The following is a 15,523-nucleotide window of genomic DNA, read 5'->3' on the forward strand; positions in this document are numbered from 1 at the left end:
TTTTTGACATGCACAAATAAAGGCACTTTAAAAACAAATAGCACCTGATTTCCATATATAGAGTCTTTGGGAAAATACCACACCATCAATTACGTTTTTTTTTCAAACACTGCCTTTTATTTCTCTGTCTAAAGGGGCCCATTTAATACTGCGAGTAATGTTCTGAGTAGTGCCGGGCTTGGCACAAATGAGGCGCTTAACTGAGTTCCTTGTTTTTATTATCCATTGTCTGCTAACCAGTTTTCTGTTGTTTCATTTATTTGCCCTCTCCCTGGGGAAGGAGGATGGCAGCTCGGCGAGCGCTGAAAGCTGTCTTGGTGGATCTCAACGGCACACTTCACATTGAAGACTCAGCTGTGCCAGGCGCTCAGGAAGCTCTTAAAAGGCAAGTGACCTTTTTAGATTCCCTCTGATACGCTATGGCAGCACTGTTTGCACAAAGATGCTTCTTCAAGTAGACAGGCCTGAAGCTTCTGTGCTTTTTGTGCTTTCATGGATAAGCAAACGTGGCCAAATTCTGCTTGTATTTACACCTGTATTAATACCAAGAGAAATCACTGAAAGGCACTGAAAAGTTACCTGAGCCCCTGCAGAGTTGTTCCATAGGTCTTGTAGTTCTGATTTTTTTAATGCTGTCAGGTTAAATAGTGTTCCTTCCAGCCCAAACAATTCTGTGATTCTATAGTATTCAGAGTGTTTCTGCTGATGGCAATACAGCCTCAGCCAAAGTGGAATGTAGTTCAATTAACCCGAGTTACCCCACGTACACCACTCACTTCGGCTGACCTGTTCCTTGCTGCTTTGTTTAATCACAGGAGTCTGAGTCCTTAGATCTGTGGTAAGCTAAAGTGGAATAACAGAATAACTTGGTGTCCTGCGTTCAGCAGTAGCAGTCATTTTTCTCCTTCTTAGTAGCTGGTGCAGTGCTGTGGTTTTGACTTTCAGCCTGGTAACAGCGCTGATAACACTGATGTTTTTAGTTGTTGCTAAGTAATGTTTACTCTGACCAAGGACTTTCTAAGTCTCATGCTCTGCCAGGGAGGAGGGGAAGCCGGGAGGAAGCAGAGACAGGACAGCTGACCCAAACTAGCCAAAGAGGTATTCCATACCACAGCACGTCATGCCCAGGATGTAGAACTGGGGACAGTTACCTGGGAGGGCTAGATCACTGCTTGGTCAGGCTGGGTGTCGGTCTGCGGGTGGTGAGCGGTTGTATTCTCTTCCCTTGTTATTTCCCTTATCATTATTATTATTGGTGGTAGCAGTAGTGGTTTTGTGTTATACCTTAGTTACTAGACTGCTCTTATCTCAGCCCGTGGGAGTTACATTCTTTGGATTCTCCTCCCCATCCCTCCAGGAGCGGGGGAAAGGAAAGGGGGGAGTGAGAGAGAGACTGCATGGCTGGACTTAAACCACGACACTTGGCCTAATGAGCAGAGCATCCTTTGCAGAGTTCTTGTTTCACTTGGTCTTCCAGCCAAAGCTTTGCTTTATTATTTGTTAAGGTAAAGAGCCTCAGTTTGGGAAACATCTGATAATACAGCCCACCTTTTGTAGGTATTCCAACATGTTAATAAACAGGACAGTTTAGTACCTCTTTTTCTTGTAATGAAAGAGAGTTTAAAGAAACTGAGGCACCGTAAAATGACTCATCTGGCCAAGTCAGTGGCACAATATGATATCCAGCCCCAGGGATCCTTGTACTGTGTTATGAGACTGTTGGCCTGGAGAAGACATCTTGCAATGGATGAAGTAAAACACAAAGTGATGTATACTATTGTGGTGAGTGAGGGAGGATGCCTTAAGATGCTGGGATCACGAGAGAGGAATAGGGTTCACTTAAGGGTGAGAAAGTTTTTACTGGAGTTGTATTGAGTGCTTAGAGTTTTTGTAAAGGTATTGTTCAGAGGAATAGTTCACAGAGGGGTTAGGAAACTCTGCATTTCTGTTCACAAGTAGCTCTGCGGAAGCAGTTATCTCCTGAAGGTGTACAATTGCAAGGAAGTGAAAACTGCTGAAGTCCTGGGTACTTATGCATCACTCCTTCACTGAACCTTGTCTTCTTGGTGTTTCATGGTAAGGGACAACTTGTGCCAGGTGAAAGTCAACATTCTCAGAAATCCATATATATATATATGTATATATAATATAAGTTGTCATATATCGAGAAGGGCTAGGTATGTGTTCTGTCTGCTGCTACTCCAACCCCTTAGGCAGTAGATTGGACATAAAAAATGGCTTCTGTAGAATCAGAAAACACACTGTCCCTAATTCTCCTTTGCCTTTTGCTTCATTCCTGCTGAGCCATACTCGCATGGGCCCCGTAATGGATTTAGCATGTGAGGGGGTCCGAGAAGATACAAGGTGCAATCTGGTGCTGTTTCTCAGCTTCAGCCTGCTGGCACAAGTGTGAAGAGGGGGTGCCATTGCACTGCAAGGAACAGGCAGATCTTTTTGCATAGAAGTTTGAATAAAATATTTTCTCATATTCTTTTCTGTTAATTCATGTCACTGTCCTTCCTAGAGAGAAGCTGGAATGTTTGGCAGGCAGGGAACAATTAGGTACATTCCATTTTTAGGGTTACTTCTCAGTACTGAGGTCCAAAGGAAAAAGAAAATTATGAATTTTTATTTTATTAGCAACAAGGAGACTTTTTTTACTAGTTCATATGTCTGAAGGGTCAGTGGATGTGAGAAACAAGAAGTGGCAGGTGCAAGCAAGTCTGCAGTGTTGACCAACTTTATCCTGATGTTCTCCATGCAGCCTTGATGCTGGGATTTGTTTCTATAGCAACAAATAGAAAAGTGATGGTGGGGGAATAATTAAAGGGAACGCTGTTGAAACCGTCACTTAAAATTATTTGATTGTTTGGTAGCATGTACTGTCAGTGTAGGGCAATAATGTGGGTTTATGTGATAGCGGTGTTCCTCATTAAAGGGACAAAAGACTGCAGAAGCTGACACAAAACCACCACAAGGGTAAGGCAGGCTCCTAGAGCATCCTGCATCTCTGAATGAGACACAGTGCTGTGAAATTCACCCAGAACGTGGAGTTCAATACTGTAATTTAGCAACAAGATTCTTTTGTGTATTCACTTTGGTTCAGGATGCTGCTGATCCAGAATACAGGACTGTTTTTTCATAGTGGCTTTCCAGTATTAAAGGTCCTACAAAAGAGCTGCAGAGGGACTTTTTACAACAGGAAGTAGTGGTAAGACAAGGGCGAATGGCTTTAACCTGCCAGAGGGGAGGCTGAGATGAGCTCTTAGGCAGAAATTCTTCCCTGTGAGGGTGCTGAGGTGCTGGCACAGGGTGCCCAGAGAAGCTGTGGCTGCCCCATCCCTGGCAGTGTTCAAGGCCAGGTTGGACACAGGGGCTTGGAGCAAGCTGCTCCAGTGGAAGGTGTCCCTGCCCGTGGCAGGGGTTGGAGCTGGATGAGCTTTAAGGTCCCTTCCAACTCAAACCATTCCTTGATTGTTCAACAAAGATGTTCAACATCTTTGTCAATGACATTTTACAGTGGGATTGAGTGCGCCCTCAGCAAGTTTGCCGATGACACCAAGCTGTGTGGTTCGGTTTATATGCTGGAGGGAAGGGATGCCATCCAGAGGGACTGTGACATGCTTGTGAGGTGGGCTGATGCCAGCCTTATGAAGTTTAACCATGCCAAGTGCAAGGTCCTACACCTGGGTCGGAGCAATCCCAGGCACAGCTCCAGGTTGGGCAGAGAAGAGATTCAGAGCAGCCCTGCAGAGAAGGACTTGGGGCTGCTGGTTGAAGAGAAAATGAACATGAGCCGGCTTCAGTGTGCGCTGGCAGCCCAGAAAGCCAACTGTATCCTGGGCTGCATCAAGAGAAGCGTGACCAGCAGGTCAAAGGAGGTGATCCTGCCCCTCTACTCTGCTCTCATGAGACCTCACTTGGAGTATTGTGTGCAGTTCTGGTGTCCTCAACATAAAAAGGACATGGAACTGTTGGAACAAGTCCAGAGGAGGGCCACGAGGATGATCAGGGGAGTGGAGCACCTCCTGTATGAAGACAGGCTGAGAAAGTTGGGGCTGTTCAGCCTGGAGAAGAGAAGGCTGCGTGGAGACCTCAGAGCAGCCTTCCAGTATCTGAAGGGGGCCTACAAGGATGCTGGGGATGGACTGTTCATCAGGGACTGTAGTGACAGGACAAGGGGTAATGGCTTAAAACTTGAACAGGGGAAGTTTAGATTGGGTATAAGGAAGAAATTCTTTACTGTTAGGGTTGTGAGGCACTGGAATGGGTTGTCCAGGGAGGTTGTGAGTGCTCCATCCTTGATGGTGTTCAAGGCCAGGTTGGATGAGGCATGGTTTGGCATGGTTTAGTGTGAGGTATCCCTGCTCATGGCAGGGGGGTTGGAACTAGATGATCTTAAGGTCCTTTCCAACCCTAACTATTCTATGATTCTAGGATTCTGTTACAATTATCTAGCTTGAATTCAAAGGCTTTTCATACTAGTTGTTCATAGATGTGTTTGCTACTGCTATGAAAATGGAGTTTAGAATCACCATTTTTTCCCAGACTTCTCCTGATAGAAGCAATGCAGGGTAGGCTTGGTCTTGTTCTGTTAGCTATAATTCTTGCCATCTGTTTCACATTACCCTCCAGTCCACAGAACTTAACAATCTCATGGTTCTGGTGTGGCACCGTTAGTCTGGGATGTGTACAGTCTTTTCACCTGCATCCTTTATCCCTTTTCTGTCCCAGATTGATGTATGAGTGTGTAAATAAAAAGATGCTATGGCCAATATGACTTTGCTCCTCACCTATCAGGCTGCGTAGTGCTCCGGTTACCATTCGATTTGTCACAAACACAACGAAGGAGTGCAAGAGAGAGCTGCTGGAGAGGCTGACGAAACTGGGCTTTGACATTGCAGAAAATGAGATCTTCACATCTCTGACTGCAGCCAGGAACCTTCTGGAACAAAAGCAAGTGCGGCCACTCCTCCTGGTGGATGATAAGGCCCTGCCTGATTTCACAGGTAAGGTGATCAGAAAACAGTATGGGAGAAGTCACTGACCAGCTGAGGAAACAGTGCCCTCTGTTTTGTAGAGTGACAATCATATGTATACTACTGGCCATGATGAAGCCTGAAATAAGGAACTCTCCAGAGTCATAAAGGTTCTTTCTTAAGTTACCATTAAACATTCTGAAGTCATAGCTTCTTGAGGAGTTGCAGAAATAGCAGCCAAAGCCTTCAAAAAGTCAGAATTTGTGTAAAACTTGATGGTTTTTATTACTTCCGGTGTAAAAAAACTCCAAACTTATCATTAGATCATTGGAGATATATTGCTAATTTGTTTTATAGCAAGGATGTGTCAAGTTGTTGGAAATAAACTTTCCTTCAGCTATTGTACAGAGGTTTTGCTCATAAAGAGCTGAAAAGCCAGTGTGTAGGCACACACAGGAGACTATTTCTCTCTTAATAGGTTATTATTAAGTGTGAAATCTCAAAGTAATTATTGCTACATTGTATTGAACATCTAGGTCTCACTCCATGTACTTTGATACCTTAACTGGTGACAGAAGGTTCACCATGCTGACTTCTTTAGACTGTCCTCCCTAAAGACCTGGTTAAAATTTGCTTTACTTGCAGATGTTCCCATTTCACTCCATCAACAGTAAGGGCAGTAGAAGAGTGTATGTTCTAACTTGAACAAATCTGGCAGGTGCCTGAAGCAATACCAGTTAGTCCGTGCCTTAACCACATTGTTGTTTCAAGAGCAGTGAAGATACGCACGTTTTTAACATACTCAAAGCTGAAAAGTCTGCTAGTCTTTCATTTAGCTTCAAAAATGTGAATGGTTTACCACTGCTCCCTACCTCTTGCCTCATGGACTGAAATCCTTGTGGCAATTTAACTTACGTAAAATCTAATCGTGCTAGGAGTTGGACATTCCCTATGAAATTTTTAGTGCCATAGGCTAGTTGTTAATCTTCAGAAAGGTAAATGTTGAGGAGAAAAGCCTCTGTGGGCTCTGTGAGAAGTGAAACCTTGATAATCTGTTCTACCTAACATGGCATCCAGAGAAATATGCCCCCAGCAATATTGTGGTTTTGTTCTTGGGAAGACTTTTCTGGGTCAGAAACAGCAGAGACAGCAGCTATTTCACTGGAGATAAATCAGTTTAATCTCCATGTATTTGGGATCTTTCCATCACTTTCAGAGTAGCTGGTGCTAATTTTGTAAAAGATGGCAAAGTACACTGGTGGCATTATCTGTATTGCCTGGGTCTGGAATGGATTGTTTTGTTTCTTTTTGCTCTAAGCGGTTTGGCTCATATTTTCTCAGTGCTGCTTTTGAAACATTTAAATACAACGGAGAATGCTTTAAATTCCTGTTAATGGCTGCTATTGAACTATTCTTGGCTAATCTCTCCATAAAGTTGGTCACAGATGGATGAATGTAATCCATTCTTGGTTAAGGAACCCAGATGCTCTTGGGTGGTGTCACAAACCCACACGGCATCTCTGTGTGTACGTTTTGCTGCCTGAGTTAAATGAAGGACAAGGCAGCAGGAGACATCAGCTGCAACAATGCTCTCTGGAGACCCAGGAGCTCTAGCTGTCCCAGTAAAGGTGTAGAGGATGTGCTGTGTGAAGGCAGAACAGAAACCCCATGAAGTGCAGGATGTGGCTGATAACCTGTCATAAGTAAAACTCTCTGGTACTCCTGTGTTCATTGTGAAGGATGGCAGAGTCAGTTCCACAGATGCTTTCCTCATTTCGAAAAAACCTAAAACTAGTCAGTATGATGTGTCTGTGTCAGAAAATGGTCATGTTTCCTGTAAAGTGATTAATTGCTCTTGTTGACTCTATTGCTAAGTATGAATAAAATTCAGTTCACTTGGAGTCATGTTTTGATTTTCCAGGGATAGCCACTGACGACCCGAATGCAGTGGTGATAGGACTGGCTCCAGAGCACTTTCACTATGAGATGATGAACAAAGCATTTCAGTAAGTTGTAGAATCCCAGCCTGACTTGGGTTGGAAGGGACCATAAAGCTCATTGAGTTCCAAACCCATGCCATGGACAGGGACACCTTCCACTACAGCAGCTTGCTCCAAGCCCCATCCAACCTGGCCTTGAACGCTGCCAGGATGGGGCAGCCACAGCTTCTCTGGGCACCCTGTGCCAGTGCCTCAGCACCCTCACAGGGAAGAACTTCTGCCTAAGAGCTCATCTCAATCTCCCCCCTGGCAGCTTAAAGCCATTCCCCTTGTCCTGTCCCTACAGGCGCTTGTCCAAAGCCCCTCTCCAGGTTTCCTGTAGCCCCTTTAGGCACTGGAGCTGCTCTAAGGTCTCCCCTTAAGAACCCTTCTGTTCTCCAGGCTGCCCCAGCCCAGCTCTCTCAGCCTGGCTCCAGAGCAGAGCTGCTCCAGCCCTTGCAGCATCTCCGTGGCCTCCTCTGGCCTCGCTCCAACAGCTCCACGTCCCTCTTGTGCTGCTGCCCCAGAGCTGGATCAGGACTGCAGGGGGGTCTCCCCAGACTGCAGCAGAGGGGCAGGGAGCACCCCTGCTGCTCACGCTGTGGGGGTGCAGCCCAGCACATGGTAGGGTTCTCTGTGCTCTGGAAGTGCTTTTTAACTCTGCTGTAGAGCCCAGGCTGAGTAATCACCTTGTAGGCAGCTACTGGGTTGGTATCCAACATTAGATTAGGTAAATCTAACCCAATATGATTCCCGTAACAAGATACATGGAGTAAGGCCATTCTCTAGGCTCCATTTGAAATGACTGAGACTAAATTTCTTTTTTTGCATACATGGGAATTTGATGTCGCATTTAAAAGAATTCTCTCAGGTAAGATTTTTCTTTAGGCACTGGAGCTGCTCTAAGGTCTCCTCTTGAGGGGTCTTCTCTTCTCCAGGCTGGACCAGCCCAGTTCTCTCAGCCTTTCCTCACATGCTGCTCAGTCCTTGGATCATCTCTGTGACCCTGCTCTGAACCCTCTCCAGCCCATCCACATCTCTTTTGCATATCAGGGACCAAAACTGAGCACAGTATTCCAGGGGTGGTCTGACCAGCACTGCATTATGTTTTGGTTAATGTAATTTAAAATTTTTGCATGGGGAAATCAGATGGGTTCTAATGCTACAATGTTCACCTTAGTGAGAAGTGAGGCTGCTTAGACCAATGGATCTAATTGCAAGAGAGGTAGACAGGATTTAAATATTCTTACTTATTAAAATCCTAGACATAATAAACTCTTTATTTGGGGCATTTGTTCTATAGTTATTTCTGTGGAAAGGAAAGGAAGGAACTGTATTTAACACCTGACATGAATTGTAGAATCATAGAATAGTTAGGGTTGGAAAGGACCTTAAGATCATCCAGTTCCAAACCCCCTGCCATGGACAGGGACACCTCACACTAAACCATGGCACCCAAGGCTCTGTCCAGCCTGGCCTTGAACACCGCCAGGGATGGAGCATTCCCAACCTCCCTGGGCAACCCATTCCAGTGCCTCACCACCCTTAAAGAATTTCTTCCTTATATCTAACCTGAATTTGCTTTGTTTAAGTTTTAACCTGTTACCCCTTGTCCTGTCACTACAGTCCCTAGCGAAGAGTCCCTCTCCAGCATCCATGTAGGCCCCCTTCAGGTACTGGAAGGCTGCTCTGAGGTTTCCACGCAGCCTTCTCTTCTCCAGGCTGAACAGCCCCAACTTTCTCAGCCTCTCTTCATACAGGAGGTGCTTCAGACCCTTGATCATCCTCGTGGCCTCCTCTGGGCTTGTTCCAACAGTTCCATATCCTTTTTATGTTGAGAATGAATGCTAGGTTTTGTTACCATTTGGGCCTTCATGAAAGTCAGTAGGAGTTTTGTATTCAACAAAAGCCTTCAGCTGTAAATTTAACATAGCTTTTGTACTTTGTTCTTCATTCATTCTGCAGGTTGATTTTGGATGGGGCTCCTCTTATAGCTGTACATAAAGCCAGGTATTTCAAGAAAAAAGATGGCATGGCTCTGGGACCTGGACCTTTTGTAACTGGGCTGGAATACGCGACGGACACCAAAGCAACTGTGGTGGGGAAGCCAGAGAAAACCTTCTTCCTGGAAGCTCTGCGGGGGACTGACTGCACCCCAGAGGATGCCGTCATGATCGGTGATGTACGTATGTGGGGTATGAGTGCCATTATCACCTGCAGTTGTCTGCATCATGTGTGGAGCCTCTCAAATGATGCAAAGAGATCATAGAATCACAGAATCATAGAATAGTTAGGGTTGGAAAGGACCTCAAGATCATCTAGTTCCAACCCCCCTGCCATGGGCAGGGACACCCCACACTAAACCATGGCACCCAAAGCCTCATCCAACCTGGCCTTGAACACCGCCAAGGATGGAGCATTCACAGCCTCCCTGGGCAACCCATTCCAGTGCCTCACCACCCTCTCAGTAAAGAACTTCTTCCTTATATCCAATCTAACCTTCCTCTGTTTAAGTTTGAATGCGTTACCCCTTGTCCTGTCACTACAGTCCCTGATGAAGAGTCCATCCCCAGCATCCTTGTAGGCCCCCTTCAGATACTGGAAGGCTGCTCTGAGGTCTCCACGCAGCCTTCTCTTCTCCAGGCTGAACAGCCCCAACTTTCTCAGCCTATCTTCATACAGGAGGTGCTCCAGTCCCCTGATCATCGTCGTGGCCTCCTCTGGACTTGTTCCAACAGTTCCATGTCCTTTTTATGTTGAGGACACCAGAACTGCACAAAATGCTCCAAGTGAGGTCTCACGAGAGCAGAGTAAAGAGGCAAGATCACCTCCTCTGAACTGCTGGTCACACTCCTTTGATGCAGCCCAGGATACGGTTGCTTTCTGGGCTGTGAGCGCACACTGCAGCTGGCTCATGTTCATTTTCTCATCAACCAACACCCCCAAGTCCTTCTCTGAATCTCTTCTCTGCCCAACCTGGAGCTGTGCCTGGGATTGCTCCGACCCAGGTGTAGGACCTTGCACTTGGCATGGTTAAACTTCATAAGGTTGGCATCAGCCCACCTCACAAGCGTGTCGAGGTCCCTCTGGATGGCATCCCTTCCCTCTGGTGTATCAACTGAACCACACAGCTTGGTGTCATCGGCAAACTTGCTGAGGGCGCACTCAATCCCACTGTCCATGTCACCGACAAAGATGTTGAACAAGACCGGTCCCAACACCCCTGAGGGACACCACTCGTTACCGGTCTCCAGCAGGACATTGAGCCATTGACCACAACTCTTTGCGTGCGGCCATCCAGCCAGTCCTTTATCCACCGAGTGGTCCACCCATCAAATTGATGTCTCTCCAATTTAGAGACAAGGATGTCATATGGGACAGTGTCAAAGGCTTTGCACAAGTCCAGATAGATGACATCAACTGCTCTGCCCCTGTCCATCAGTTTTGTAGCCCCATCATAGAAGGCCACCAAATTGGTCAGGCAGGATTTCCCCTTAGTGAAGCCATGCTGGCTGTCACCAACCACCTCCTTGTTTTTCATGTGCCTTAGCATGCCTTCCAGGAGAATCTGCTTCAAGATTTTGCCAGGCACAGAGGTGAGACTGACTGGTCTGTAATTCCCCGGGTCATCCATTTTTCCCTTCTTGAAAATGGGGGTTATATTTCCCTTTTTCCAGTCATCGGGAACTTCACCTGACTGCCATGATTTTTCAAATATGATGGCCAGTGGCTTAGCAACTTCATTCGCCAGCTCCTTCAGGACCCGCGGATGGGTCTTGTCAGGTCCCATGGACTTGTGTACGTTCAGGTTCTTAAGATGGTCTCAAACCAGATCCTCTCCTACAGTGGGCCTAGGGTCTTCATTCTCACAGTCCCTGCGTTCGCCTTCCAAGACTTGGGTGGTGCGGTCAGAGACTTTGCCAGTGAAGACCGAGGCAAAGAAGTCATTAAGAAACTCAGCCTTCTCCAAATCCTGGGTAGCCAGTTCTCCCGATATCTTCCAGAGGGGGCCTACATTGTCCCTAGTCTGTCTTTTATTCTCTACGTACCTATAGAATCCCTTCCTGTTACCCTTAACATCCCTAGCCAAGTTCAATTCTAACTGGGCCTTAGCCTTCCTCACCTGGTCCCTAGCTTCCTGGACAACGTCCCTGTATTCTTCCCAGGCCGTCCCTGCTTCCACCTTCTATAAGCCTCTTTTTTCCTTCGCATTTTCCTCAGCAGCTCCTTATCCATCCAAGGAGGTCTCCTGGCCCTCCTGCTGCACTTCCTTCTAGTTGGGATGCAACACTCCTGAGCTTGGAGCAGGTGATCCTTGAATATAAACCAAAAGCCTTGGGACTCCCATCCTTCTAGAGCTATATCCCATGGAACCTTACTAAGCAGGTTCCTGAAGAGGCCAAAGTCTGCTCTCTTGAAGTCCAGGGCAGTGAGCTTGCTGCACGCTCTTCTCTCTGTCCCGAGGATCTCGAGTTCGACCATCAACTGCAACCAAGGCTGCCCTTCCCTGTTGGTGAGCACGAGGTCAAGCATGGCACCTCTCCTTGTCGGCTCCTCTATTACTTGCAGAAGGAAGTTTTCTTCCACACAATCGAGGAACCTCCTGGATTTCTTGTGCCGGGCCGTCCTTCACTCCAACAGATGTCAGGGTGATTGAAGTCTCCCATGAGAACAAGGGCCTGTGAGTGTGAGGCTGTTCCTATCTGCCTATAGAGCACTTCATCCATAGATTCCTCTTGATCAGGCAGTCTGTAACAGATCCCCACAGTAATGTCCCCCATAGCTGTTCTCCCTTTAACTCTGACCCACAAACTCTCTGTCAACTGCTCACCCATCCCCAGACAGAGTTCCATACTCTCCAGCCTATCCCTAACATAAATAGCAACTCCCCCTCCCCGCCTGCCCGGCCTGTCTTTTCTATAGAGCCTGTAACCTTCCATTCCAACACTTCAGTCATAGGAGCCATCCCACCATGTTTCTGTGATGCCTATTATATCATATCCCCGTAGCTGTGCACACATCTCTAATTCCTCTTGTTTGTTCCCCATGCTACAGGCGTTTGTATAGAGGCATCTGAGCCAAGCTCCAAATGAAGCTGGCTCACTGGCTGGAGCGGCTGGAATATCTCTACATTGCTCCAAGCATTTATTGTAGGTGCTGGCAACTGACTGGGTGTGTTGGGATGGAACGATGCCCCTCTCCCCCAACACATCTGGTTTAAAGTATCCTTGACCAGCCTGGCAAGCCTCCTATCAAAACCACTCTTCCTCTTCTTTGTCAGACCAGCTTCACCAGCCCCCAGTAGACCTGGCCTACTAACTTGGGTCCCGTGTTCAAGACACACAAACCCCTGACTATGGCACCACCCTTTTAACCATTTATTAACCTGGCCAATCCTCCTAGCTTTTTGAAGGTCATCCCCTGTATCCTGGAGAATTGATGAAAAGACAATCTGAGCTCCAGAGCCCCAAACCACCTCTCCCAGGGCTCTATAGTCCTTCTTTATGTTCTCCAGGCTACTTCTATCAACATCGCTAGCACCCACATGGATCACCAGAAGTGGGTAATAGTCAGTGGGACTAACTAGAGCAGGCAGCCTCTCTGCAACATCCCTGATCCGTGCCCCAGGTAGGCAACACACCTCCCTCGAGACCGGGTCAGGCCGACAGATGAGTGCCTCTGTCCCTTTCAAAGTAGAGTCCCCTACCACTATGACCCGCCTCTTTTTCCTGGCAGCACCAGTAGTGATCTTCTCTACTGGTGCACCAGCCGGTTGTTTCTGGTGCAAGTGCCTTCCTTCTTAGCCCCCTGCAGGACAGCAAAGTGTTTCTGGGTGGGGACAACAGGTTTAGGAGGAAGCCCCTTATTTTTAATTGTCCTCTTCCTCTTTTTTTTGTTGTTTTTTGTTGTTACTATTTCCCAGCTTCCTGGGTTGACAGCCTCCTCCACTCCTCCATGAGCTTCAGGGGACGCTTGAGGCCCCTGCACAGTTTGGGCCTGGAGCAAGCAGTCCTGTTTCCTCTCAGCTTCACTGACATCTTTCAGCCTATTCACAGCATCCCGCAGCTCAGCCCCTGCTGCAGGAGGACCTCCACCAGGGAGCACCGAATGCAGCCCTGCTCATTGGGCACCGTTCCCTCAGGAGACCAGTGCAGGCACTCTCTACACTCCGAGCTCTGCACTGCAGCCTCCCCTCTCATCGGCTCTGTCTGGGTGCCTAAGCTGGTCACTGCTGGGGCAGCCAGAGCAGAGCTCCCAGAGCGGGCCCTGGTCATAGGCGAGTACTCAAGAGTACTTGTACCTGGTCATACGGCAAGTACTCGAGATCTTTCTGAAAGTGCTGAGATTAAACAAGGGGTGAAAATAGAACCATCCAACCTCACAGGATTTCATATGTAGTCCATGGGGGTCACTATCTGATCAGGCAAAAGGCACATAGCAATTCATTCCTGTGACACTTTGTCTAGTAGGTAGCTAAAAGATTTGACTCAGTGTAGCTGCCGGAGAATGTTATGAAAAACTCTGTTAAGAAAGCGACTGCTAACCAGCTGATCTCCTGTTCTGCCCCAGGACTGCAGGGATGATGTTGGAGGTGCTCAGAAGGCGGGTATGCGTGGGATTTTGGTACGGACTGGTAAGTCCTTCACAGATCAGTTGTTTCAGGAGGCAGTGGTGCATTCCATGGTCACCCTGGGCGCTGGCAACCACCGTGCCCAAAGATCTGGTGCTTGTGCTTTGCAGACTTCTGCCATTGCTGTGGGTGAGTCAGGATCAGTGGGGGTGGCTGATCTTGCTGATGTGAATTTTGTGCTCTAATGACTATAAATCCCGAGTACTAATCAAAGAACAGAGAGAACTGTTACTGTGACATCTTAGATTGCCAAAATCAGTCATAGCAAAGTAACCTCTGATCATTCAGGAACTCTGGTGACATTCGCTAGTAATTACACTAGTAATTATAGAAGTAATTTTGCTTCAGAAAAAAGTGGAACATTAAGGGACTGACAGGTATTATCAATGTTATTGATGGTACTGTGGACAGGGAAAGGGCCTTTCTGAGGTGGCAGCTGCTCATGCCACAGAGTCCGTTACATTAATAATGGAAGCAAGTAATCCTACTCTTCCTCATAAAAAGCCAGAAGGAAAGATGGTAACATTATTATTTCAAGAACCTACAAAATGAATATCTGAATACTTAGTGAAAGAACAGTGCCAGTACAGCAGAGTGAAACTGGTGCATAAGTAATTCTGAGCCAGAGCCACCACTGGAGTGCTCCTCAGGAAGGCTCACTCTTCATTTAGGGAATACTTTTGTGGGGTATTTGTTGCAGAACCTCAGATCACAGAATCATGGTTTGGACTGTAAGGGACCATAAAGCTCATCCAGTTCCCAACTCCCTGCCACGGGCAGGGACCCCCTTCCACTAGAGCAGGTTGCTCCAAGCCCCTGTGTCCAACCTGGCCTTGAACACTGCCAGGGATGGGGCAGGCACAGCTTCTCTGGGCAGCCTGTTCAAGAGATGGACATTCCTCCTGCTGTGTCTAGCTGTTACTGATCTGAGAAGGCTGTAATGTTCAGGGGAAGAAAAGGATACTGGAGGTACCTTGGTAAATGCATTATTTTGTTAATCTGTTACAGGTAAATACCGACCAGCAGATGAAGACAAAATCAATCCAGCTCCTTACTTAACCTGTGAGAATTTCCCAGAGGCAGTGGAACATATCCTGGAGCACCTGCTATGAGAAGGGGAGGTGCTACGAGGAAAGGAACAGTTAGTTTGAAGAAACATCTGTTTCACATAATTTCCTTTACTCTTGCTTCTTAAAATTGTCACAGGATCAATGCATGCCTTGCATCAGAAAACTAGCTGAACTCCTTCCACTCTCATTGTGAAAGGGCAGGCAATCCACAAAGCCCTTTTTGTGTAGTAGTTTCAGGAGGATGTGGTAAGGGACTGTGGACACTTGCAGGTGAGACAGGCTGCAGCCTCCTGAATGACATGGGGAGCACTGCAGAGAGTTTATTTTCAGTTTTCAGGAAATAACTGATGAAAAGCCCTGTCTGTAAAGTGTCACGGTTCTGCTGCTGAATGAGCAAAACTGAACTCCCCCTCACTGCAAATACGTATGTAAATAAACCTCAAAGACTAACAGAGCCTCAGTCATGCTGTAGTGATTTCACTGACGATGTCCCTGCTCTGCTGTAACTTAAAAGTGGAGATTATGCACATTTAGAAGTGACTTGAAAATATCACCATTGTTTAATAATAATTACTGTTGGTATCTTTCCTCTCATTAAGAACAGATCCTGGGTTTTTTGTTTTGGAAATTTGACATAAAATTAAAAACTGTCAGCATTTTACAGATGTTTTAATTAGGTACTGTTATTAAAAAGAATGATACTGAAACAAAAACCTGGTATTAAATGCCTTTGAGACTGTCTTTTAAAATTAGACTTCAGCGGGGTCCTATCGATGCTACAGTTGCAAAATGTCACTGTTATTGGAGGGTTTTGTTTCTTTTTAACATTATGGTAAAAATCCCTCACAAGCCATGGGGACAGAT

The 15,523-nt window shown here is 46.7% G+C and overlaps 1 protein-coding gene across 1 annotated transcript; it reads left to right on the plus strand.

Annotated features, from left to right (window-relative positions):
• Positions 1-284: 284 nt before the first annotated feature.
• On the plus strand, positions 285-14,701 carry HDHD2 (haloacid dehalogenase like hydrolase domain containing 2; the record flags this gene model as incomplete). The annotated part of the gene is made up of 6 exons (XM_080636796.1): positions 285-385; positions 4,801-5,009; positions 6,901-6,985; positions 8,924-9,140; positions 13,529-13,592; positions 14,598-14,701. The coding sequence occupies 6 exons, from the start codon at positions 285-287 to the stop codon at positions 14,699-14,701; spliced, it is 780 nt and encodes a 259-aa protein (XP_080492922.1).
• Positions 14,702-15,523: the final 822 nt, after the last annotated feature.

Source organism: Psittacula echo (assembly GCF_963264785.1).
Source record: "Psittacula echo genome assembly, chromosome: Z".
In the NCBI taxonomy this organism is placed as follows: Eukaryota; Metazoa; Chordata; class Aves; order Psittaciformes; family Psittacidae; genus Psittacula; species Psittacula echo.